This window comes from Oncorhynchus mykiss, chromosome 12 (assembly GCF_013265735.2).
Source record: "Oncorhynchus mykiss isolate Arlee chromosome 12, USDA_OmykA_1.1, whole genome shotgun sequence".
Taxonomy (NCBI): domain Eukaryota; kingdom Metazoa; phylum Chordata; class Actinopteri; order Salmoniformes; family Salmonidae; genus Oncorhynchus; species Oncorhynchus mykiss.
In genome coordinates, this window is record NC_048576.1 from 84,356,677 (window position 1) to 84,383,796 (window position 27,120).

Here is a 27,120-nt window from a genome sequence, read left to right on the forward strand (position 1 = left end):
TACCAAAACCTACAACTTTGGGCAGTGGCTAAATACTGTTTATCTGGCAGACTATTGGCAAATATGCACTGGTATTACTTGAGCAGCATTCTATGTGACAGGGATGAGCAAGTCTGGTCCACGGGGGCCTGAGTGCATGTCTGTTGTCTTTTGTTCTCTCCAAATCAGCATCTGATTTATAAACCAGGTATGGCATCAGTGGATGAATTAAGTGCCAGGCGAAAGAGAAAAGCAGCAGACACTCAGGTCCCTGCAGGAGAGGAGTTGCCTACCCCTGATACTCTTGTGTGTTCTGGCCAGTCAGCTTAAGGGGGGCACTCTTAACAAACTCTTTAATAAAACATGAGACCCAAAGAGATGTTGAAGGTGAAATTATACATTTTATTAAATTATTCAGTCAATACATGTCATGGTACCATTCTAAGACAAATACACACAAAAGAAACGTTAAGGCACAACAGGATGACAGTGTTTTCCACATGTATGAATCCATCCACCAGAGCATTTCAGTGACTAATATTTGTAAAAAGAGGTGCTCTGCTTTCCCCATGCATTATGGACACTGTAGTCCTCAAAGGTTCTCTGTTCACTTTATTATAACGTCAGAGGAATTCAGAGCTCAGTCTCTGTCACCATAGTGAAAAGAGCTTGCGTTCCTCCATCTCCTTTCCTGCATGGCCACTGATTTGAAAGGACTTGGTAGGCAAGACTAATAGTACTGTGAAAATCTATGTAGGCCTAGTCCTTTCACCTATCAGTGGTCAAGTCTGAGGACATTATTGAAGACATATTTCTGGGTATTGGAACATGTTGATGGGTTGTTCTCCAGTTTTTAGCAACACTTCATGTTGTAATAAGAACACAGTATGGTTCCTAAACATGACTCATTCTCTGGTGTTGTTTTTCAACTTCTTCAGGTCCTCTTTAAGTGTTTCTGATTAATCAAGTGGGAAAGTAAATGCAGATTTAGGCCTCAACAGGTCTCGTGTTAAAACCGGGGCATTTAAATTACCAGAGGTTTGGCACATACTAAGGCACATTAGTTTGAAGCAGTACGCAAAGAGTAAAAGGTAAAAGGGGTGGGGAACCCGAAAAATGACTTTAAACCATTTAGAATGTGTCCTTACTTTAACGTAGATGCACCAATGGAGTAGCAGTCTCTTTCCACTGAGTGTCCAGAGATCAGGCTTATTAATAATGATGATACACAGCAATTATACTTATCTATAGTGTCAGTACAGTAATCCTAATATTCTTGTTATGATCCTTCATATCATTATTCTGATGTTGACTGAGCAACACCACAAAACCAGCATTGAAACAGATCTTTTGCATGACCTGAGTTTGAGATCTCTGTATGCCAACACCCATAAGAAACCTCTAACATCTGAGTCACTCTTTTCAAGACATAGTAACATCATTTTCTTTTGAATTACATTTTGCATCACAGTGGTTTAACTGGATCTTAACAGTGTAGTCGAGTGTTTAACTTAACACATGAGAATGTGCACAAATTTTATGTCAAAAGACTAAATTCTCTTGAGAGGCTCATGGAGTCACCACACTTTTAGCAGAGAATCATAAATTACACTTATCGAAATGCTTCACAATTTCATCTGACAAAAATCACAGTGACAGTGTTAAGGCGAGTTTGTGGCAAACCAACTGAGCACCATTTTGAAAAACAAGCTCTGAGATCAAACTCGGGTGTAATGTCCTGTAGTGTGTTGAACATAGCTTCACAACAATGATACGGTAGGCTATACTCATGTAATGGCACTGGGTCAACCACTTTAAAAGACTCACCAACAACAATGTGTAAAACCTAATACAGTTTAATTTCACTTTGAGTAAAATAAAAGTAACAAAAGGTAGAGACTACAGGGAGAGACTGCCATATTTATACTTTGAGGAGTGCTTTCATTCTAATGATCTCAACACACAAAGGACTGCAAATGTTATCCTTATTGAGCTGTAGAACAGAACAGAACACATGTCAAAACTCACTCAGCATAGGGTTAATGCTTGTGATTGTGTTCTGGCCTTGAGGTCTTCAGTGACTGGACGTGGTGGGGAAGGGTGTAGGAGACGCCAAAGGGCTTGGAATTGAAAGCCATCCTTGGGGAATGTTCAGACATGTTTTACAATCCTCCATCATCACCATCGCCTGCAGTGAGAAAGCATAGAGTCCGATCAGATCACTGGCACAGGAGTTAGATGAGATATGGCTGCTATTGGTTACGTTCTCTTTGTAACAATCAAAGCCAGAAGGGTCAAAGTTTAGCAAACAGAGAGCGAAAAGGAGAGTGAGGAACAAGTAGAGGGAAGGTAGAGAAAGAAAGCAGGACAGAAAGAGACAGAGAGAGAGAGAGAGAGAGTGTGTGTGTGTCCATGCACGTGTGTGTGTGAGAGAAATAGACAGAAGAGAGAGAAGAGAGAGATAGAGAGGGAGTTAGTTGAAGCCTACTCTACCACATCAGACTGTCATCTCACCTCAGAAGAGGGCGCAGGACTTGGGGGGTCTGAAGGGGTTGTCGCTGGAGGGCACCCCCATGAGGAGAGGGTCTTTATGGGCGTTCTGCAGGCAGAAGGTCTTCAGGTCCGCTGCTGCCTGGGACACCTGAGAGTGGAAACAGAGACACTGTCAGTTCCATTATACTTTAATTCTGTGTCATAAAGGCTACATAAGACTGCAGTAAAGATGACATATCAATGTCATAGGCATTCATGAGAATGAGTCATTGACAGTGACAGCGTTTTCTATAAAGAAGTTCCAAATAAATTGAGCTCAATCCTGCTCTACTTAACTTCTACTTGTTTTAACTCTGTTTTAGCTTTTCAAGAGAGACCTGGTCCACACATCAATAAATAGAGGGGCCAACACTTTCACTCTGCCACAAAACTCCTACTGATACTCAGTTTAATGAACCTAAAGTAATATGCTCCAAGCTCACACTGTGAGAGAAACTGAGCAATGATCAGCTATTTTCCTAAAGTCCCTACCTAGGACTTGACTCAGCAATAGCATAATGATCTGGTACTTTTCTAGAGGGTTGTTTCATGGGTGAAGTCTATAACAGTTGTCATAACATTGTAATAACATTGTCCCCATTAACACAAGATGGCACTTTAGGACCAAGTCACAAATGGATTATGCATTACGTTTATTATTTATCTAGTTAGTTGATAATATGGTATAAACGTATTTCATAAGCTATAGATAAAAGCCTATATTTTCCCTGCATTCTCATATGCCCTTCAAAGCACAGTATGCTTGAGTGCTACAGGGTGGTTTAAGGTCTGCGGACTAATCTGGCTTTCTCCTCTAAAAGGAGTAATTTGGCCAACAATCGCACTACTGTCACAGCCACAATCAACAAAGGCCACCACTGTGCTGCAATATTCGCGGAAACTAGCCTACGAGCTGTTTGCTTTCTCCGGACAACACAGCCTACAGCAGGATATCTTCATATTTCACATGATTAACTTAGAGCACAATTAACAGCACATCGTTAACTTCTAAATATATCATAAATACATCCATTCAAAACGGCGTTAAACTAACTGAAGAGCTGAGGAGTAGCCTAGACTTGACATAACACCTATGCATACAGCAATACTAGAACCGCATTATAATCTTACATTTTTCTTTCGGTAACATGACAGGTGATAGGCGGCGCTCGATTGAGCACGTCAATTTACGGGCTACTCCGTTAAGTCTACGGGACAGCGCTGCAGTTAGGTACAATTCTGCAAACAGATGGCATAGTTCCAGTGGAACAGCATTTTGTAACAAATAACGCGATGCTTCCCATAAAATAGTCAAACTTGACATAATATATAGCTTTTCAATAGTTACCAAAGGGCCATGTTGACAAGTCAGCCAGTCACACCCAATGCAGAACAGTTTTTGATCAGTCTTTCTGAATGTCATTTCTTTACCTTGATCCTGCGAACACTCGCCTCTAGGCGAAGTTGTTTTACCACCTTCTGAGCGATAACCAAGTTGCTGCTGTTTGCGCTGTTATTCGACATGTCTGCGAGGTCTGTCCAATGGCCAAGTGAAAGTGTCCGGCTATCACTTGAAAGAACGAGATTTTCTGATGAGGCCGCTGCGACTCAAGTGCTCCCCCTCTCTCTGAAAAAACGCACCGCTTTTTTTTGCGCAATGTTCTCCCCACTGCTTTCAGAATGGCCCCTAATTAAAGATGGTTATCAGTAGAGGCACTTATGTGTACATGTAAAACAACAACAACAACAACATAATAATAATAATAATAATAATAATAGACCAGTCAGTTAAACAAATGAATGGGCTATTTTCTTAAAATTAAATGTTCCTTTGGGTTTTACATTGTGTCGCCAATAATACACTGGTTTCTAGGCCTACAGTAGGCTTTGGTGAAGTAAATCAAAGGAAACGTATTTTATTAGAATGGTCTTGGCGCTCTTTTGTATAAAGATACTTTTTTCTAAACAACCCCAGAACCACGAGGATATCATTAGCGAAATACAGTCTCGTCATGCGCTCCTTTTTAAAAATATTTATTTATAGAGACCCCCATCTACAATGTCACGAGTTTTGGCTCTTCAACACACATTTCTGTATTTTAATAACATTTAATTTTAAGCTTTAATCGTCACATTATTATTCAATAGTATAATTATTTAAATAACAAATAGGCTTTTGTATTTAAAAAATAGTCCGTATCTGAAAACTATCAAGGCAACGATAAGCAATACTGTAGTATTATGTTAGTGGATTTTTCTTGTGCACTATTGCCATCTAGCGCCCACATATTCGAGGCTGTAAACACAAACTCGTCACATGACAGAGGAATATTGCTCAGCCACTTCAGGAACAGTTCGACGCTCAAATTAGAATTGTTTCCGGTTAAATTGGGGTCAAACAGAGGGGATTGCACATTACAAGACATCACAATGCTTATACGAGTAAGTATTGGAGCTAAAGAGTGAAAACATATTTTGGAAATGCATAGTTTGTGTTGTAAACTATATAGATTACAATGTGCAGATGTTTATTAGCTGTCTCAGCGGTGCATTCTCGAATCAGATGAATAGTATGCATCATGCACCTGCGACGATTAAAGCTAGCTGGCTAGCCACACTTGTAACTTGACACAAATTGTGTAGCAAACCTAACTCATTCCCATCTCCAGTTAGCTAAATTTAATTACTATTTTTTAAGGAAACCACTCAACATTTCTCTAACTGTTAATGTGAAATCATGAGTAACTGTAGCATTTTCTAAAGTGTGTGTAATGTTCAGAGTTGATGTAAGATCACAATACATTTGATAGCTTTGTTTTGAACACACTTCAAGGCCAGAGTTGGAAAAAAAATAACCATGCTATCTCTGAATGTAACTTTAACATATCATTATTGAAATAACCTGCCCAACACTTAAGTTGAGATCTTACAGACAAATGTTAACTCTTTCTCTCTATCCCCCTCTTAGAGGGTGTTACAATGTGGAGTGACAGCTTTAAAGTCACGCAGGACCATTCACCACAGTGCTCAATGGAGGAGTCCTCTCGTACCTATCGTTGTGGAGCAGACGGTAAGAATTGGAACCCCAACAGAGTTCTATGTAGGACTGCAACATTTCTATGCAACTTGATTCACTCTTGGTTTGGAACGGTTTAGTTAGTGGTTTTCACCTGTAAGTTCCTGGTCCTTGCTATTCTAGCTGCTTTCCAATGTTCAAAGATCTTCCTCTTTCTTTCCCTCATTCCTTTTCCTTGTCTTTCTCTTCTTTCCTAGGGTCGAGGAGAGCGTGCGTATGACATCTACTCTCGTCTTCTGAGGGAGAGGATCATCTGTGTAATGGGGCCAGTAAGTCTAGCTGTGTCACTGTCGGTGTAATATGGCCAGTAAGTCTGTGTGTGTAGTAGTTTGGGATTCAAAACCTACACCAGGAGACATTGGGTATGTTTACATGCACACTAATAATTCGATATGAAACTGATTATGGCAGTAAAGGTTGCTAGATGGAATCCCTGAGCTGACAAGGTAAAAATCTGTTGTTCTGCCCCTGAACAAGGCAGTTATCCCACTGTTCCTAGGCTGTCATAGTAAATAAAAATGTGTTATTAAGACTTGCCTAGTTAAATAAATGGTAAGAAAATAAATCAAATGTATACAACTTACTCTGCTTATCGGCGCAAGGTCATAATCGAAGTAAGCCCACACCGATTAAAACATCTGGATTTCTGAGTCTGCTGTTGCAGTTAAGATTAATTTGTTAATCTCTCTCCTCTCCCCCTGCCTTTTTTTCAGATTGATGACTCTGTGGCCAGTCTGGTTATTGCTCAACTACTCTTTCTGCAGTCAGAGAGCAACAACAAACCCATCCACATGTACATCAACAGTCCTGGTAAGAGAATAGGGGAGGAGAATAGAGGGGGACCTCCCACAAAGAGGAACAGATGGTGGTGCAGTTGGTGGAATAGGGATGGTTACTTTAAAAAGCATGTTTCTTGGAGGGGAAAGAGACCGAGAGAACACAAGTGACAGGTGGATCAGATGACAGTAATGGGAGATAAAGGGTGCAGTCAGAAACTCTTTTTTTACCTTGACTTCAAATTAACTTCATTAGGTTAACGTTAAAGCTGAGATCCATGATAGGCGCAACAGCCCCAGGCACATGTATTATTGTTGAGGAAATGAGCATCCAGCATTGTGGTAAAAAAAAAAAAAAATCATACATACTTGGTTCTAATGATGTCAGATGGAAAAATGTCTTTGTTTGAAGTAACGTCTTTGTTGTAATATCGCAAATGGACATGGCAGGTTCACCGCTATGGATTCCAGCTTTATGGAGTGGGAGAAGAGGAACATCGATGAACTAAATCCAACAAACCATTAATCCTGGTTCACTATGATGTTCCTCTCCTATCCTCTTTCCCCCCCAGGCGGTGTTGTGACGGCAGGCCTGGCCATCTACGACACCATGCAGTACATCCTCAACCCAATCTCCACGTGGTGTGTGGGCCAGGCGGCCAGCATGGGCAGTCTTCTCCTAGCTTCGGGCACGGCCGGCATGAGGCACTCCCTGCCCAACGCCCGCATCATGGTGCACCAGCCCTCCGGAGGAGCCAGGGTAAGGATGGAAAGGGGTAATGGGACTAGGGAGGCAGCAGGAATAGCTGGGGGGGGGGGGGGGGGGGGGGGGGGGTTAGAGGACCTGGTACAGATGTTGGTTGAGCTTGTGTTGCCATCAAAAGCCAGACCTGTGATTGGGCATGTAAATATGAGTTAAGTATTTTGACACCTCAGTTGCCTTTACATAACATCTGTCTTCTCTCTCCTGTGTGTTATTAGGGTCAGGCTACAGACATCGCCATTCAGGCTGAGGAGATCATGAAGATAAAGAAACAGATCAATCAACTCTACGCTAAGCACACTGGCCAGCTGTTGACACATATAGGTAAGTAGCTAAGGCATCCAGTTCAGTAGTCTGGCTCAGAGGGAAAAGCCTTGAGTAAGCATACAAAAGTTCAAACAATGAAGACAGACCTGGGTTCAAATACATGCGTCATTATTTATTTGTTACTAATATACTTTTGTGTATTTTCAAATAATGTGGCCAAATCAGCTACTTCTATTTGAAAGTATTTTCTTATGACTTCCTATAAATAGCTAAAACAAATTTCATATACTTATATCAATGGAGTGGCTGCATGGCCGAATTCTCTGGACGCCTCTTTTCGATAGCTAAACAACCGAACCTTCTGTGAATGTGTGGGATTCTCTACTTCACAAACAAGCCCATTGTCAAACTCTGGTTACTGTCTACATGTGCAGAACTTTCAGCTGCACAGAGGTGGAACAGGAAATTCTGGCTAATTTCAATCATATGCTGTATCAAATCGTGTGGCGTTGCATGATCATTGAGAAGCTAATGTTGTTTTGCCCCACAATGCAATGTGTAGACTGCATCCTGCCTCAAAATCAATTTTTGTTTGTCACATGTGCCAAACACAACAGGTAAACCTTAACACTTTTTTTCTTAACCAACAATGCTTTAAGAAGTTAAGTACATGAAATAAAAAAAACAGCAGCAGTGAAATAACAATAGTGAGGCTACATACAGGGGGTACCGGTACAGAGTCAATGTGACTCCTAACTAAATTCAAGTACTATTTCAAGGTTAAGTGATTTGATGATTGAGTCCTTCCTCACTCAAAGCACTTTGTAAGAGTGAACTCACCTCAGCCACCACCAATGTGTTGCACATTTTCACCAAAACTCATAACCATACAATTATTCCCTTCTGTTTTCTTTCTCCCAGAGAGTGTGATGGAGAGAGATCGTTACATGAGCCCCATTGAGGCACAGGACTTTGGGATCATCGACCGAGTGTTGGTGCATCCTCCCCAGGCAGGCCAGGATGACCCAGAGCTGGTCCAGAAGGAGCCCCCTACCGCCATCTGCCCCTCGCCAGCCTCCGCCACCGAGCAGAGCCCCCCGGGACCAACCCCCCCCTCCTCACACAAACCCGAACCCTGACCTCAGACTACCAGAAAGCAGTCCCACACCCAATCACAAGCCATCTTCTACCGACACTTCTGTAGATCGGAATGGATTGGACAGGTGCAAGCATATGCTGATGTACCTTAAATCCAAATGTATTGGAGTGGATACTAATATGCGAGAAGTTACAGCGTAGCCTACCAGAGGACAAAGTGGAGCTATTACTATATTGCTTATACCTGTCCAATCCTTTAATTTACAGAAGTGCTCTGGGTGGATAGGGGCCGGTTTGGAACAGAAGACCTGCATTGTATACCTTTGTGCTGGATAAACCTCTGGGAGAGGAGGCAAAATGCAGCAGTATTAGAATATTTACATTTAAGAATGATCATTTTTGACCAATCTCAGATTTGTACTGTCCCCCATAATATGCACACTGTATTTACCACTAACAAAGACTGCAGATCTCTACAGTGAAGGAAACAATATAGCCCCCATTTGTACAAGCCATGACAATTGTGATGTTGATTTTCATGAACTGGAATAAAATACATTTTCTTTGTCACACACCCAACCTGGGCCTGTACTCATAAAGCATCTAAGAGTAGGAGTGTTGATCTAGGATCAGTTCCTCCTGTCCATGCAGTCTTATTCATTGTGACAGACGAGGCAAAACAGATTCTAGATCAGCACTCCTACTCTTAACGCTTTGTGAATACAGGCTGTGATGTAAAAATCTGTTTTAGGTCTGTTAGGATCACCACTTTATTTTAAGAATGTGAAATGTCAGAATAAGTGATTTATTTCAGCTTTTCTTTCATCACATTCCCAGTGGGTCAGAAGTGAACATACTCAATTAGTATTTGGTAGAGTTGCCTTTAAAATTGTTTAACTTGGGTCAAATGTTTTGGGTAGCCTTCCACAAGCTTCCCACAATAAGTTTGGTGAATTTTGGCCCATTCCTCCTGACAGAGCTGGTGTAACTGAGTCAGGTTTGTAGGCCTCCTTGCTCGCACACGCTTTTTCAGTTCTGCCCACAAATCTTATATGGGATTGACATCAGGGCTTTGTGATGGCCACTCCAATACATTGACTTTGTTGTCCTTAAGCCATTTTGCCACAACTTTGGAAGTATGCTTGGAGTCATTGTCCATTTGGAAGACAAATTTGCGACTACGCTTTAACTTCCTGACTGATGTCTTGATGCAGCTTCAATATATCCCAAATTTTCCTTCCTCATGACGCCATCAATTTTGTGAAGTGCCCCAGTCTCTCCTGCAGAAAAGCACCCCCACAACATGATGCTGCCACCCCCATGCTTCACGGTTGGGATGGTGTTCTTTGGCTTGCAAGCTTCCCCCTTTTTCCTCCATACATAACGATGGTCATTATGGCCAAGCAGTTCTATTTTTGTATCAAGCCAGAGGACATTTCTCCAAAAAGTACGATCTCCGTCCCCATGTGCAGTTGCGAACCTTAGTCTGGCTTTATGGCAGTTTTGGACCAGTGGCGTCTTCCTTGCTGAGTGGTCTTTTAGGTGAATATACATTTGTACCGGTTTCCTCCAGCATCTTCACAAGGTCCTTTGCTGTTCTGGAATTGATTTGCACTTTTTGCACCAAAGTACGTTCATCTCTAGGAGACAGAACAAGTCTCCTTCCTGAGCGGTATGACGGCTGCGTGGTCCCATGGTGTTTATACTTACTATTGTTTGTACAGATGAACGTGGTACCTTCAGCCATTTGGAAATTGATCCCAAGGAAGTCCACAATTGTTTGAGGTTTTGGCTGATTTCTTTTGATTTTCCCATGCTGACAAAGAGGCACTGAGTTTGGAGGTAGGCCTTGAAAAACATCCACAGGTCCACCTCCAATTGATTCAAATGAAGTCAATTAGCCTATCAGAAGCTTCTAAAGCCATGATATTTTCTGGTATTATCCAAGCTGTTTAAGGCACAGTCAACTTAGTGTATGTAAACTTCTGACCCACTGGAATTGTGGTACAGTGAAGTAAAATAATCTGTCTTCACAACTTTCTGGAAAAATGACTTGTGTCATGCAAAGTAGATGTCCTAACAGACTTGCCAAAACTATAGTTTGTTAACAAGAAATTTGTGGAGTGGCTGAAAACTTGTTTTAATGACTCCAACCTAAGTTTATGTAAACTTCCGACTTCAACTGTACATGCGACTTGTGTAAGCCTAGAGTGCTTCATTCACTCTGTCGGTTCAGAGTCTATGATCCGACTTGGGGGATTTTAGAGATGAAGCCCGTCTTGTAAGAGTAAATTTTAATCAAGTCATGATGGAAATTGAAAATGTTTAAAGATTGGGATTTTGTCTCAATGATATTGAAAAGTTTGTTAGTCACCTTACATTCAAAAAGTAATTGAGTAAAGCACTAATGATGCAATGACTTGTATAGAAAAGCAACATGCTGGGATGAGGGAGAATGGGGCAATAACAGTACAAGTAACACTTAAAAGTATAAGCCAACAAATATATTCATGTAAATTAAGCTTTTATTAGTTAATGTCTTCTGAACAAAACTTTTAAAATCAAAAAACATCCACCACCTAATGTCACACAGTGTCTAACAAAACCCAGTAAAATTGTTACATAAGACCGTTCTGTGAACTATACTAACCCCATGGTAAACAATGGGGGTCTTGTGCAACAGTGCTAAAAACCCTTTACCTCTCCAGACCCTGGTAGCCAGTGCATTTCAAAATCTGGGGAAACATTTCAATATAGTGGCTTCCACTCATCTATTCTGATCTGATGGGTCAAAGCAAGACGAGTGGAAGAAACAGGTTTAGACCATTGTGATGTAGCAGTGAACACACAGAACTGAAACCACACCCTGGGTGGATTGCAATAGCGGCTCTCCTTCCCTTCAGCTGTAAAGATTTGAAAGAACAGGACAGGTGACAGCCATTGGTATCTACCACATTACTTTCACCTTTCCAGTTCTTGGTAAAGGAGAGATAAGGGAAGGAAGCCAAATCAAGACTATTGAGATGCAGCCTGTGTCCCTCCCTTGAATAACCTGGTTAAACCAGAACCACAGGTAGCACCTCTTTCCCCTTTTCTGCTGACTCAATGGCCCTGTACAAGTACAGCCTTCTTTTGAAGTACTCAAACCAAACAGGCCCACTGAAACTGACTTGTAACAAACAGTAAATGGAGAGGGCACACTGCAGCGCACAAGCCAAGCAATCCACAGGTTGTGTTAGCAAAAAGGAGTAAGCCTATACAACAACAATCTCAGTCACTTCCATTTAAAAATCTGGGGTTTGTAAGTTGGCCTGCTGGCTGTTTAGAAGCAGTAATCTAACATGCTTTGCTGCTGCTACTACTTCCTCCTTGACATGGAGGGGGAAACGTTGTGTTGTACACTAAAGATATGGTGGACATGTTCAAACTATGCATTCCATGCCTCAAGTGCAATTTCATGTTCTTTTTTTCAGGAAGGGTGATAGGCTAATATGCAGCTATCATGTTGTACACAGAAAACATAATTGACATGTTTGTACAAACTTGTGGTCTGTTGTAACAGTACATCAAACACATCTACATCTATTTATCATAAGCCGCCTCCAATGTCATTTTAGAGAATTTGGTAGTACATTCAACCGCCTCACAACCGCAGTGTAACCAGGACCGGACAGCCGATAAACTGCAGAGTATTTGTCAATAATAAAGCCCTTTTGTGGGGAAATACTAATTCTGATGGGCTGGGCCTGGCTCCCAAGTGGGTGGGCATATGCCCTCCAGTCGTGAAATCCATAGATGAAGGTTTAAGGAATTTATTTCAGTTGACTGATTTCCTTATATGAACTGTAAATCAGTAAAATTGTTGCGTTTATATTTTTGTTCAGTATAGTAGGCAGTAGTTAACAAACAATATAAGAGGCAATAGCGCACAGTCACCACAGAAGGAACTCACCCATTGTCAGACTGAGGTTACCGGTCCGGATTCACATGCTCGGCTGCCTAGAGGTGGAACCCCTACTCATGCTGTACTTGCATGATCATTAAAAAGCGAAATAGCAGTTAGTAGGGCCTGTGTGTGGAAAACGCAGAGAGTTCCTATGCAAAACTCAAGTGGGGAGTTGCATTAACAATATTTTGGGGAATGTTCAATCAAATTGCAGCAGTTATTTTATTTCAGCTGTTCAGAAACAAGGCAGAGATCATCATCATCATAGTTCAGAAACAAGGCAGAGATAGGCATCATAGTATCATAGTTCAGAAGGGGTGAGTAAAGAGAGAAACGTAAAGGAAGGGGAGTGTGAGCAGCAGTTATGTAGTGTGCGTAAAATAACATGTGCAGAACGTGATCCGGATTCTTAGTGGACAGGGCAGGCAACCTATACACAGCCAAGGCCACCCAAAAAATAAGGCAAGTGTGCTAGGCAGTGTGTACAGCACTGCCCCACATGGAGTTGGTTGCTAATTTGAATATCCAAGTGTTTGTGCATTTCATTGGCTGATCTGGCATGTCAGCTTTTTTTTCCTACCAGTATACACCCAACCACTGTTTCCAATCAGGCAAAGCAGGGAACAGAGAAACCCTGGTTTTTAACATCCTTAATTATATATTTTTTGAATTTTAGGTAAATTATTTAATATAAATCTGGAACACTGAACAGATACTTTAAAGGCCCAGTGCAGTCAAAAAAAATAGATTATTCTGTGTTTCATACATTTCCACACTATGTTGGAGGAATAACACTGAACAATTATAATACCCTTTTAGTGTAAGAGCAGTTTAAAAAGACCGCCTGAAATTTCAGCCCGTTTAGGTGGGAAGGGACTCTTGGAATGCCTGGTGACAACTCCAGGCGGTAAATGAGTTAATAGACCAATAAGAGATCCAAACCTCTCTGCCAACAACAGCTAGTTTTCCCCTCCCCACTCAGACTACTCCCAGGCAGTCCTAGCTAAATTCTTTCTTGACAAATTGCTCTTTGCTAAGAAGATGTTACTTGTTTTAATTGAAAAAACAATCACAGTAAGGTACTTAATTGTTACCCCAAAATGATTTGACATTGAGATAAAAAACGGCTGCATTGGACCTTTAAGAAAAGCCCATCAGCTTTGGAAGTACAGTCAGGCATGCACCGGGTGCCACTCTCACATGACTGAGCAGCCTCCCCAGCTGTTCTTCTTGAAGGTGGTGGCCCAGCGCAACCAGCCCAGGTTGTAGTCGCTGTAGGGCGGGTAGCGCAGGACGTTGACCCGCTCCAGTAACCAGCTCCGGTTCATACAGCCCCGCCTGTGGCTGAATGTCTCAAAGCCCCAGCGGCCGTGGTAGCTACCCATCCCACTGGCACCTGGAGGGTAGAGGAAGATGACAGGGCACCATGATCAGATCCATGTCTAGTGCTTTTCTTCTGATAATGACTACTTTATTTACATTGTCAGACACACACTTACCTACTCCTCCAAAGGGCAGGCCTGGCAAGGCCATGTGTACTATACCATCATTGCCGCAGAAACCACCACTACTGGTGTTGTTCAACACTGTGGTCACTACCTGACAGAGAGGGGAGGAATGTGCATTTCTTCCATAAGAGTGGAGCCACAGTGAAGGCAGAGGCAGCCATAGAACTAGATAACTTTAAACTATAGCTCTGTGGAGGACACCATGACTATAACATAAGAAAATAGATATGAGAAGAAACATCTATGTGCTGTAATGTAGGTCATGGTCTTACCGAGGTCTCGTCAGAGAAGACGTAGAGGGCCAGGGGTTTCTCTTGCCGGTTGATGTAGTCTATGCCCTCCTCCAGAGACTCTATGGTTAGGATGGGCAGGATGGGGCCAAAGATCTCCTCCTGCATTAGAGCATCAGACTCCTGCACGTCCACCAACACTGTGGGAGCTAGAAACACCACTTGATCAGCAAGAATTTGCTTCTATATGCATGATTAGTTACTCATACTTGAAATTAAAGCCACTTTAACAGCAAGGCTACCACCTCAACCTATTTCAACTTGCATTCACACCCACAAGGTGGCAGCAGTATACAAACCAAACTCAACACCACTGCCTGCATCTCATCGTCCTTTCCTGTACCTCCAAAACTCACCAATATACCTGTCCTCCTCACGGCTCTCCCCTCCGATCACCACCTTCCCCTTGGACTTCTCCAGCATGTCCATCAGGCGTCTCCAGTGGCGTGGGGTGACTATGCGCCCCATGTCCAGGCTCGCTCCGGGGTCCGGCCCATAGAAGGTCCGCAGGGTCTCCCGGAGAGCGGGCAGTAGGGCGTCCCGGGTCTGGGCTGTGCAGAGGACGTAGTCGGGTGCCACACAGCTCTGGCCAGTGTTGAAGAACTTGGACCAGCACAGGCGCTTGGCGGCCTTATGGATGTCGATATGGCCGTAGATGAAGCAGGGGCTCTTGCCACCCAGCTCCAGGGTGACGGGGGTCAGGTGAGGTGCCGCCGCTAGCAGGATGGAACGGGCCACCACCTGGGAACCTGGGGAGGAGATGGGGAAGAGAAAGGAAGAGGAGAAGGAAAGGGTATGCAAGAGTGTGCGATAGAGGTGATATGGCAAAGGTGAGTTAAAAGGGGCATAAGGCCAACATTTTTAAACACAAAAACATTCTAAAAAAAGGAGGGATTGAGCTAATACATATTATTGGTCTAAGGGGTCCTCTCTGTTAGGCGTTTACCTGTGTAGAAGATGTGATCAAATTTATTCTTCAGCAATGACTTGGTGTCCTCTGCTCCACCACATAGTACTGCATAGCAGTCCTACAATAGTCAGATGGCAAAACTCAAAACATTAAAAACAAACAATAAGTGGGCAGGTATAGAGTAAATATGGCACTGTTGTCCTTCATTCCATCGATGATCCACAACAGGTAACAGAAGCAGGGGGAAATTAAAGCACATGTACTACCTGAGACAGGTATTTGGGGATGAGTTCTGCCAGGAGTTGCTCGGTGGCCTGACAGATCTCTGACGGCTTCAGAATGGCACAGTTTCCTGGTTCACGACATCATGGAATAAATATTGTCATCGTCACAAAATCAAACCTAATCAACAATGAAATGCTAACAGAGTCATCATTCACTTTACACATACATTACTGATAAGGCAACATCGTTGGATGTAAAATGCTTTGAGCTACTGTTAAACGCTATAAATCCAATCCCTTACTATTAACAAAGCCTCTAGGTATACAAAGGCATGATAGATGTGTACCTGCAGCAATTGCAGCAACCAAAGGTAAGAGAATAAGATGTAGAGGGTAGTTCCACGCCCCGATGATTAAAACTACCCCCAAGGGTTCCCTGCGTATGAAACAGTCATCCATCCTAGTGGCCTAAAACAGGATGGAGAGAGGAAAGTAGATGGCTGGACAATTATTATAAGTCAGTAAAAAAATATTCCAATTGTGTGTGTTTACATGTTGAGCCATAGTAAAAGGTGGTAGAGTCAAACAGTTGACAGTGAATGTTGATGGAATCTATACCAGATTCTTGCCAATGTTGTATTCCGGCTGCATCCAGGTCCTGAGGTTTTCCATGGCGAAGTACAGGTCATTCAGGGTTATCTGAATCTCTGACAGGACCGACTCAAACTTGGGCTGAAGGGGGAGAGAGAGGGGAGAAGGTGAAATGATCGAGGGAGAGAGGGAACAGGACAACAAAAGATCCAAGGTGAAGAAAAAGGGACAGGGAAAGAGGATGAGGTGGTACAGCAGTCTACATGTGTCTGAGTGTATGCTAGTACCTTATGGAGGTCCTTGTGGAGAGCATCTTGTATCAGCTGCTCGTTTTCTTCGACCAGGGAGAGAAGGTTCTGGAGCTGGGTCATACGGAACTGCTCTGGAAAGGTCACACCTGACCGGAACGTAGCCCTCAACCTGTCAATCACCTCGCTCTGGCTGGCCATCTCTGTCCATCCAACAGACAGACACAAAGTGAGTTAGCGGATAATGTCACCTGGTAAAATAGGATTGAGACACCACACAACCAAAATAACCAGTGATGAGAGAAGAGCCTGGCTATTGGACATGCACTTTGCCAATAGCAATATAGAGTTGTAAATTCCAGATATCAATGGCTGCTGGTCTTGGCCATTGTCTGACTAAACTTCAGAGGTCTTTTAAAAACGCCCACATGAAGTAGCCTTGAGCACTGCTTTATATTTTCAGTCAAGATACGTTTGTTGCGCATTGAGAACACATGATGAATCGAGGGGTGTATTCATTGTATTTTAACAGAAACCTTTTACCATTTAAGAACGGAACGGACCTAGAAAAATGTGTCCAATTGAAATTCTCGTTTTCGTTGCAAAATAGGTGTAATGAATAGGCCTACACACAGGGAACGGTTTCATCGTTAGAACCACCTGGCTCAGGTCAAGTGTAGAAAATGCAAAAAGGCAGGCTAAGAAGGTAAGATGACCAAATATGCGGTCCGTTATATGGGCTATAAAAAGGTGGAAATTAGGTCTTTGCTGCAAGTTATTCACGGTTGGTTGCTCACATTTGAATGAACGCGGTAAAACCTTCAATGATTATGTGAAAGCGTGGGCGGGATGTCAATAGTGACAGGCATGGATGATGCAACTTTAACGATTTAAACTAGAGTATCAAATTGTTACACATTAAAACAGTTTACGTCGGAAACCCTCTTTGTTAGGAAACTGTACAAGCTGCACTCTTTTCAGGATGGATGAAGTTGTGAAGTCCTACCTGAATTTTCCCGTAAATAGATGCTGTTGATGAATAAAAATTAACTGAAACCTAACAAAAAGTTAGTCGGAATTTGAGGAAATTAAAAAGTTAAAACGCACCTGATTCTGCCCGAAGGTAGGCTAAATGGTCATATGTTGCCCTGTCGAGCCACTCTTAGACCTGTCTCTGAACTCAGATAAATCACATTCCAATTTGCCGGTGGCTTTGACTTGCTATGGGAACCCGAAGAAAGTGGCGCATTTCCGGGTGCTAGTGGTTTTCCTACCAACGCGGCTAGTTAATCTGGAAAGCAGAACAGATTTTTGGTAGAACTTGAAAAACAAGCCTGTAAACCTGTCTGGGGCTGAAGAAAAACATGGGTATCCATAGACTAAAGGCCCTTCAAATTAAACCCTGGACCTAAAGCCAGTTCCGTAGCTTTGTTTCTCATTCTATCCCATCTAATCAGGGAATGATTACGATCTGGGACACCAGGTGGGATAAATTAATTATCAAGTAGAACAAAAAACAGCAGTAGGCTAATCCAGACCTCATTGGGTAATATTTGAATATCCCTGGTATCAAATCAAATCCCTGGAATCAAATTCAGGTTCAAGTGGGCAGACTGTTTTAGTTGCCATAGACTAGCCTACTGAATATAATGCATTGCATATATTTATGTTTAGACCATTATCTTGCAAGCAGTATTATTTAATTGTATGAATAGGAGATGTATACTCAAGAAAATATATAAATGTAACATGCAACAATTTCAAACATTTTACTGAGTTACAGTTCATAGAAGGAAATCATTTAATTGAAATGAATTCATTAGACCCTAATCTATGGATTTCACACAACTGGGCAGGGGTGCAGCCATGGGTGGGCCTGGGAGGGCATAAGCCCACCCACTTGGGAGCCAGGCCGACCCACTGGGGAGCCAGGCCCAGCCAATCAGAATTAGTTTTTCCCTACAAAAGGGCTTTATTACAAACAGTTATACTCCTCAGCACCCCCTCTACCCCTCCTCAGATGATCCCGCTGGCGAAGAAGCCGGATGTGGAGCTCATGGGCTGGCATGGTTACACAAAGTCTGTGGTTGTCAGGCCGGTTGGATGTTCTGATAAGTTCTCAAAAATGACGTTGGAGGTGTCGTAATGGTAGAGAAATTAACGTCCAGTTCTCTGGCAACAGTTATGTTGGACATTCCTGCTCTGCATGCCAATTGCACACTCCCTCAACTTGAGATCTGTGACATTGTGTTGTGTGACAAAACGGTACATTTTAGAGTGGTCTTTTATTGCCCCAGCACAAGGTCCACCTGTGTAACGATGATGCTGTTCAATCAGATTCTTGATATGCCACATCTGTCAGGTGGATGGATTATCTTGGCAAAGGAGAAATGCTCACTAACAGGGATGGAAACAAACATGTTTGAGAAATAAGCTTGCTGTGTGTATCAAACATTTTTCGGATCTTTTATTTCAGCTCATGAAACACGGGACCAATACTTTACATGTTGAGTTTATATTTTTGTTCAGTAGTAGATATCTTGAAGTAAACACACCGGTCCTGCTCTCCTTTTCTCAGGTGTTTGTTTCTCTCTCACACCCCATCCATCTCTCTTCCCCTATGTGACCCTCACAGCTGTGTGGCACCACGCTTGGTGAACTCCAGTCTGTCACCTGGGTGTTTCAGTTTAGCATCTCTGATGATTCAGATAGACAGTTAAAGCAGTTAAGTCGCCCAGGGACTGCAGGGACTGTCCCTATACACTTTCATGATCTAATTCTCACTACATTGTTTCAGCTGAGAAACTGTCTGTTGCATAAGCCAGCTGGTGGCTGGTAACCATACAATGTTTCAACCACGTGAAGACGATTTTAATTTGATTTGACTAAATGGTGAGAATGATCAAATAATGAGACAATTTAATCACAATTTAATTTATATTATAGACCTTGTTCACAGCAGTAGTACTTAAATTATTTAATATTGTCAGTCATTCACTGCCACTCATCACACATTATCATGGTTTGTGTTGGTAATATATATAACAAACTTTTCAAGAATTGCATAAAACAATGAGTTCTTAACCAAAATAACAAATTGCTCTTTGTGGTTTCTTATAGCTGTTCCGGGCACCTCCCCCTAAATACTTTAGTATGTCTTGCTTACTGAACTTGTTTATAGGGGAGAGAGTTTAAGAATGTGTTTTTATCAGGCGTATCTATCCAACTGAGCATTGGGCACAGTAATTCAAAGCTACCCAAGCATGACTTCTAACCCAGGATGCACCTGCACTCTGGTAAAGACATTTCCCTCATATAGCATCTTGATTAATCCTAAAAAGGACCAATATATCATTGTGAAAGTGCAGTAACACGTTTAAAAACAACACACAACAGTGATGTACTGCAGATGTGGGAGAAAATGTCAAATTATGATTTGAAAAAGTAATTGAGTGACGTTTAGCCATGTATTGGTTTGGTGACAGTTGCTGATCATTGGACATTGAAACAACGGGAACACATTTCAGGGTACAGTACTTCAGGATGTGAATGGTTAATTTTTTTTAATTAACTTGTTTTGTGTGTTTAAAAAAATACATTTGTAAGGTATTTTCTGTCTTTATTGAACAGAGAGAGAGAGGATGACAGTTATGAAAGATCGAGGTTGTGCCAAAGGGCAGTAGGCCAGATTCAAAACTATGCCTAGAACGTATGAGACAACATACCACAATTTCTTATTGTTGTGAGAAATAGCAAAATGTAATATGATTTAATATCAATTATTTCATTAATCTTCTTAATACATGAATAAAGGTTTGAATGAGAGATGTGAAAAAAACAGTTGTGGCTGGAGCCGCAACTTACTTTACTGTATAAACATTACAGAACATGTTTGCTGATTGACAGTGATCGTTGATGTCTGGCTTTGTCTTAGAATTGATTTCCTTGAAACTACTTTTATATGCATGTGACAGGCTATCACCCAACCATGGTTGTCATGTTAGTTCTGTCTCCCAAGTCCTTCTGTGATGTTTCCTACCATGTGTGAATTGTCTTCCATCCTGAAAAGATGACAGGAAAACTACACCTCCTCCTGGTCTTGCTTGGCCTCTGCAGTATGTACTCAATAATCTAGCAATTCATTGGAACAAGGTATTTTACATATAGAGATAATTATAACATCCATTGAGTTAAAATATTAGTGATATATTGTCTTCCTTCTCTTTTCTCTATTAGGGGTGTATGGTCAGAGTCTGGAGGCCATTCCCTCCAGTCCAGTCCTGAAAAAGCCTGGAGAACCTCTCAGCCTCTCCTGTAAGGGATCTGCGTTTAACTTTAGTAGCTAAAACATGGCCTGGATACATCAACCTGTAGGAAGAGCACTTGAATTGATAGGCATTAATGCTAGTGGAACTACATATGCAAAAAGAGTTGAAGGACAGGTAGAAGTCACCATAGAGAATTCTAACAGCATCGTGTATCTGAAGCTGTCTGTTCTGAGAGCAGAGGACTCTGCTGTGTATTACTGTGCACAAGAGACACAGTGGTGTGAGTGGAGGATCTGTACAAAAACCCCTCAGAGAATCTAACTGGCAGCAGAGTCAACAGAGGGCAGTAGAGCATCAGTACAACAGAGTCAAAAGAGGGCAGTAGAGCATCAGTACAGCAGAGTCAACAGAGGGCAGTAGAGCATCAGTGCAGCAGAGTCAAAAGAGGGCAGTAGAGCATCAGTACAACAGAGTCAAAAGAGGGCAGTAGAGCATCAGTACAACAGAGTCAACAGAGGGCAGTAGAGCATCAGTACAACAGAGTCAAACGAGGGCAGAAGAGCATCAGTACAGCAGAGTCAACAGAGGGCAGTAGAGCATCAGTACAACAGAGTCAAAAGAGGGCAGTAGAGCATCAGTACAACAGAGTCAACGAGGGCAGTAGAGCATCAGTACAGCAGAGTCAACAGAGGGCAGTAGAGCATCAGTACAACAGAGTCAACGAGGGCAGTAGAGCATCAGTACAACAGAGTCAACAGAGGGCAGAAGAGCATCAGTACAACAGAGTCAAAAGAGGGCAGAAGAGCATCAGTACAACAGAGTCAAAAGAGGGCAGAAGAGCATCAGTACAGCAGAGGGCAGAATAGCATCAGTACAACAGTCAAAAGAGGGCAGTAGAGCATCAGTACAACAGAGGGCAGAATAGCATCAGTACAACAGTCAAAAGAGGGCAGTAGAGCATCAGTACAACAGAGGGCAGAATAGCATCAGTACAACAGTCAAAAGAGGGCAGTAGAGCATCAGTACAACAGTCAAAAGAGGGCAGAAGAGCATCAGTACAACAGAGTCAACAGAGGGCAGTAGAGCATCAGTACAACAGTCAAAAGAGGGCAGTAGAGCATCAGTACAACAGAGGGCAGAATAGCATCAGTACAACAGTCAAAAGAGGGCAGTAGAGCATCAGTACAACAGAGGGCAGTAGAGCATCAGTACAGCAGAGGGCAGAATAGCATCAGTACAACAGAGGGCAGAATAGCATCAGTACAGCAGAGGGCAGAATAGCATCAGTACAACAGTCAAAAGAGGGCAGTAGAGCATCAGTACAACAGAGGGCAGTAGAGCATCAGTACAGCAGAGGGCAGAATAGCATCAGTACAACAGTCAAAAGAGGGCAGTAGAGCATCAGTACAACAGAGGGCAGTAGAGCATCAGTACAGCAGAGGGCAGAATAGCATCAGTACAACAGTCAACAGAGGGCAGTAGAGCATCAGTACAACAGAGGGCAGTAGAGCATCAGTACAACAGAGGGCAGTAGAGCATCAGTACAACAGAGGGCAGTAGAGCATCAGTACAGCAGACTACAAACTGCACACATTTCCTGAGAACTAAAGCAACCAGTAAACCATCAACTGAACTACTATTAACATGAGCATTGTCCTATGGGCAAGAGAAGAAAGTTAGAAGTTAGAAAAATGTATGAAAGTCTCACTCCACAATATATACAATATATACAAACAATACATTGATTGACATTACAAAATGCAGATTTAAGAACCACAATGTGGAGTTTTGAGACATTGTAGGTAATCATATACAAACATAGTATAGTATGTAATTTGGTTTCAGCTATAATACATCATAAAACAGGTTGTTTGGCTGGGTTTCTGTACAGCACTTTGAGATATCAGCTGATGTACGAAGGGCTATATAAATAAATGTGATTTTATTTGATTTTGATTTGGTTTGGATCCTGAATGCTGATTGGACGAGCAGCGTTCCAAGCTGTGCTGTGTTGGCCGTCACAGACATACCAATGCCTGCTGACAGTTCCATCTGAAAATGATCACTGCACCTCCATAAGAATATCATGTTCATGTTGCTGTCCGAATCATCTCTTGTATTTATCTCAACTCGCACAATATTTCCCTTGCTTCTAGCCCAACATTTAGTTTGGTATAACGGGGGTTAATATAAGCCTTGCTGTTTGCCTATCAGACCTCTGAAGATTTCTTTCACTTTTGAAATGTAAATTCCCCTGTAGAGAGAATTTTCATGTTCCCCTGCTCAGACGTTGCATACATCAACCAATGGTTGTGTGCCACGTCATCGACTGACAGATTTCCATAGAGATCCAATTAAATGACTAGTTCCTAATTCTATATAGATTTCTATAACATACAATGTGGTTAGCTGATAGGTAAAATACCTATCCTGGTTCTGTAATATTCGACAGGTGTCAGCAACGCCTGGGCTATCACTTCGTGCTGAACAACGTCAGTAACCTGTGACTGTATTCAGCACATAACACGGCCTCTTGTACCTTACTGCTTAATTCCATCATCTATACACATGTATGCAGAAACAAAACCAAGTACAGGCTATGTGAGGTGTTGAATCTCATTAAGCTGTGTTCATTCATGACAGAAAGTATACATGTAAAAGGGCCTATTTTTGTTTATTATTGATTTTTCTTAACTGCCTCATTGGAAACATGTCCGTTGAAAACTACTATACTGTTTTTGTCACCCATGACCTTAATGGAAACACTTTTCAATACATTCTTTCCTTGGGAAATGGATGTCTCTACAGTATATACCATTTAAATGAACCCACAATTAAATCATGAAGGTTATCAATATTTAGAAAATCCTCATGTTCCCCACAGTTCCTCCAGTCCTTCAGTCAGTTATGTGTGTGGTGAGTAGGCCCTGGAGGTTCCTCTGACTAAGTGACCCGATGAGGAAAAACTCTGTTCCTGGTGAGGTCATGTGATAAAGGACAACTTCTGGCCCCACCTATGAGCCCTAAATTGACCACTGACCTCATTCATCAGTCCCTCCCCATGACATCATGATGTAAATATAGGTCCCTCAGAGTTCATATATACTTATGTTCTGCTGATGTCTTGTTGTCTTGTGTGGAGCAGCTGAGTTCATATCTCCACCCTCAGTATGACAAGAAAACTCTACCTGCTACTGCTCTCGCTCTGTCTGACCTGTCAGTTCTGCTGTACTTAATCAGCTGCTCTTAGTGAAATTCGTGAACATGGACAATGGATTTTTTAAACACTATTAACTTGCCTTCCTTCAATTTTCTGTTTTCCTTCTTTTTTCTCTAGCACTTCATTTTCTTTCTCTCTCTCCATCTGGTTTCAATGGCCGGAGTCGGGAATCCATTCCCTCCAGTTCAGTCCAGAAAAAGCCTGGAGAAACTCAGTCTCTCCTGTAAGTGTAAGGGATCTGGGTAAACCTTTAGTAGCTACAACACACGTTGGATAAGACAACCTGCAGGGAAAGCATTGGAATGGATAGGTTACTCTGGATTAGGCCTAGGTAACCATGAACTTTTATCATTGTTACCTAGGCCTGGAAACGCCTAACGATAATTCCAACAGCATTATGACTCTGAAGCTGTCTGGTCTGAGAACAGAGGACTCTGCTGTGTATAACTGTGCAAGAGAGACAGTGGTGTGAGTGTGTGGAGTATCTGTACAACATGTCTCAGACAATCTAACTGGCAGCAGAGTCAACAGAGGGCAGTAGAGCATCAGTACAACAGAGTCAACAGAGGGCAGTAGAGCATCAGTACAACAGAGTCAACAGAGGGCAGTAGAGCATCAGTACAACAGAGTCAACAGAGGGCAGTAGAGCATCAGTACAACAGAGTCAACAGAAGGCAGAAGAGCATTAGTACAACAGAGTAACATCTACTGAAGCATAATATTCCCCTAAGAGCCAAAACAACAGAACTACTTGTACATCAACACAAGGTACATATTTCCCTGAGGAGAGAGATAGAACATAAAGAGGAATCACATACAGGCCTACACACTGTAGTTGTGTTTATTCCTGTTAAACAAGGTGACTGTCCTTGATAGATTGATCCCTAATCTGACATTTATAGTAAGTTAACCACAATGGGGAATTATTTATATAAATACTCAGCAAACCATCCTCCAAGATTCCCTGCAGTTTTACCAAACACCTTGACCAGATCAGGAAAAACTCTAGGCCCTGATTATGGCATGGGGACAGAGTTTATCCGTGTCATTTGACATGTCATGTTATCAACGAAAACTCCTGGCCCTACCAATGAGTCATAGCTTGACCCCTGACCTCAGAGTTATCAGTCCCTCCCCCATGACACCATGATGTAAATCCAGATCCCTCAGAGTTCATTTACACTCATGTTCTGCTGATGACTTGATGTCTTGTGTGAAGCAGCTGAGTTCATATCTCCACCCTCTGTAAGATGGGAAAACTCTCCCTTCTGTTGCTCTCTCTCTGTCTGACCTGTGAGTTCTGCTTGGTTTTACTCCTTATCAACTGTTCTTATTCTGAGCAAAGGCTGAAGACAATTTTCCATTGTTTTCACTCAATATTCCACCCTCTCTCATTTCTCCCCTCCCCCTGTTTCCTCTCTCTCCTTCTCTCCTTCAGGTTTAAGTGGTCAAACTATGGAGTCCATTCCCTCCAGTCCACTCCAGAAAAAGCCAGGAGAAACTCTCAACCTCTCCAGCAGAGGTATACCTTTACAAGCTCTGGTATGAACTGTATTCACCTACAGGGAAACCATTGGAATGGATGGGCTGGATCAACACCAATACTGGAGCAGCAGGCTATGCCAAATCCCTGGAGGGACAGATTGAACTGACCAAAGACAACTCAGTGAGCATGACACGTCTGAAACTGTCTGGTCTGAAGTCAGAGGACTCTGCTGTGTATTACTGGGTACAGTGATGTGAATGTGTGATGGAGATGTACAAAAACCCCTCAGACATGGATAGAGACAGGATGTGGAACATGTACACACTGTTGTACTCCCCTGACACATTTCACTAACCCTCCTCTGCAAACAGCTGGGGTAAACAACCATACGCTTTAATATGAGATGTCCTTATATCAGAAACACTGTTTATGCTTCATGAAGAGGGCACTGAGTTTTTATTGATATTCTTTTGAGGAGGGTTAGAAAAATAAGACAATAAACATGCACAGGTCATCATGTGTAGGAGTCATCTTTCACAATGACCAGGATTTTGCTAACACACCTGATCAAACACATCTAAATTAAATAAGCTGATGATAAGGACAGAGACGCCTTTTCCTATACGCAGACTGCGACCGCAAGGGGGCGCCCAACCAATTTCAAAAAAATTGGTAGGGCATTAGCAGATTTCCACTTGTTATGTCAGTAACTCAATAAGCCCATGTCAGTTACCATTATTTTGATTGCTAGGTAAGGTAATCTAACCAGCTATCAGAACCAAATGACTGATTGTGTGCACAGGGCAAGAGCACATGGTCCCTGATCCCCAAGGTGACCACATTGATTTTGTTAGTCACTATCATACAGATATCATATAAACATGTCATAAGTCATGGCAAGGGGGGGTGACTACCATATTTGGCTTAGGGTCCCAAGAAGGCTAGAGGCGACACTGCATAAGGGCCTAGACTGTCAATATCAGATGTGTTTGTGTAAAAGTCTTCACACCCTACATATTACATTACATATAGAACATGTTCACAACACTTAAACAACAACCTCTGAATTGTAATAATGCATTTGATTTAATAACAAAGCAGCATTTGACAACGTACACAAAGTGGGTCGTTCTTGCTTTTTTTTAAGGCCAAAGGGAATCGAGGAGATGCGGCGAGGAGAAGGAACATGGACGGAACTGTGCTTGTATGAAATGAGACTCTCTCCGCAGGCACAAAATCTGTTCCAAATCTCTGTGGTGAATGATACATTGAGCTAACTAACTATCTGACCGAGAACATCTGACCATGCAATCTAAAGTAGTGCTGCTGTGGGTAGGTGGTGGTTTGATCTGCTATCTTTTGACAAACTAGATAGGTACTTTATTAATATTCTCTCAGTCTGGTCCCTGTGGGGAAAAAAAGACTAAATCCTCCATGATCACTGTAGCATAGGTAGTATCTGATGTTGATCACTTACAGTAGTTTCCTACCTCAAGCATGGTAGAGGTAGTCGTGTATGTATGCATAGAAAGCTGTACAGCATAGTTCCTAGATCCTAGATCGTCAATATAGACTTTTGTCCAATATGCAAATAATCCCCTCTGCTATAAACTGTAAATCAAAGACCAGCTCTGAGGGGCAGCCACACACACAGACACAACTTTCATCACTGAAAATGTATGGAGTAAAAATGACATTATTTTCTGTAGTGAATTAAAAGTAAAAGTACTCAAAAATATAAATAGTAAAGTACAGGTACCCCCAAAAATGACTTAAGTAGTACTTTAAAGTATTTTTACTTAAGTACTTTGTACCATTGATTAAAATGTTATTCAACAAATACATATTGTGGGATTGATTTAGTGGTTGTTTCAGAAGTATGCCCCTTTATCATGCTATGACAACATGATGGCAGCATGTACCAATATTACTTTACTG

At 42.1% G+C, this 27,120-nt stretch overlaps 3 protein-coding genes across 4 annotated transcripts; 1 reads left to right on the forward strand and 2 right to left on the reverse strand.

Moving 5' to 3' along the window:
* Positions 1-360: 360 nt before the first annotated feature.
* On the reverse strand, positions 361-4,130 carry LOC110538694 (guanine nucleotide-binding protein G(I)/G(S)/G(O) subunit gamma-5). The gene is made up of 3 exons (XM_021625670.2): positions 3,943-4,130; positions 2,494-2,620; positions 361-2,167 (listed from the first exon to the last, which is right to left on the reverse strand). Exons 1-2 carry the CDS (start codon positions 4,033-4,035, stop codon positions 2,495-2,497), a joined length of 219 nt encoding a protein of 72 aa, XP_021481345.1. The 5' UTR covers positions 4,036-4,130; the 3' UTR covers positions 361-2,167; position 2,494.
* Positions 4,131-4,835: 705 nt separating this feature from the next.
* LOC110538695 (ATP-dependent Clp protease proteolytic subunit, mitochondrial) lies at positions 4,836-9,068 on the forward strand. The gene is made up of 7 exons (XM_021625671.2): positions 4,836-4,953; positions 5,480-5,581; positions 5,785-5,856; positions 6,301-6,397; positions 6,936-7,123; positions 7,345-7,450; positions 8,315-9,068. The coding sequence occupies exons 1-7, from the start codon at positions 4,942-4,944 to the stop codon at positions 8,530-8,532; spliced, it is 795 nt and encodes a 264-aa protein (XP_021481346.1). The 5' UTR covers positions 4,836-4,941; the 3' UTR covers positions 8,533-9,068.
* Positions 9,069-10,998: 1,930 nt separating this feature from the next.
* Positions 10,999-17,680, reverse strand: LOC110538696 (aldehyde dehydrogenase family 3 member B1). 2 transcript variants are annotated; one of them, XM_021625672.2, is made up of 10 exons: positions 17,316-17,680; positions 16,248-16,411; positions 15,988-16,101; positions 15,717-15,837; positions 15,412-15,497; positions 15,182-15,263; positions 14,592-14,984; positions 14,218-14,384; positions 13,937-14,036; positions 10,999-13,833 (listed from the first exon to the last, which is right to left on the reverse strand). In XM_021625672.2, the coding sequence occupies exons 2-10, from the start codon at positions 16,407-16,409 to the stop codon at positions 13,634-13,636; spliced, it is 1,425 nt and encodes a 474-aa protein (XP_021481347.1). In that variant the 5' UTR covers positions 16,410-16,411; positions 17,316-17,680; the 3' UTR covers positions 10,999-13,633. The 2 variants fall into 2 exon arrangements, with proteins under 2 accessions (XP_021481347.1, XP_021481348.1); XM_021625673.2 differs by having other exon boundaries at positions 17,215-17,680.
* Between the last annotated feature and the right edge of the window lie 9,440 nt (positions 17,681-27,120).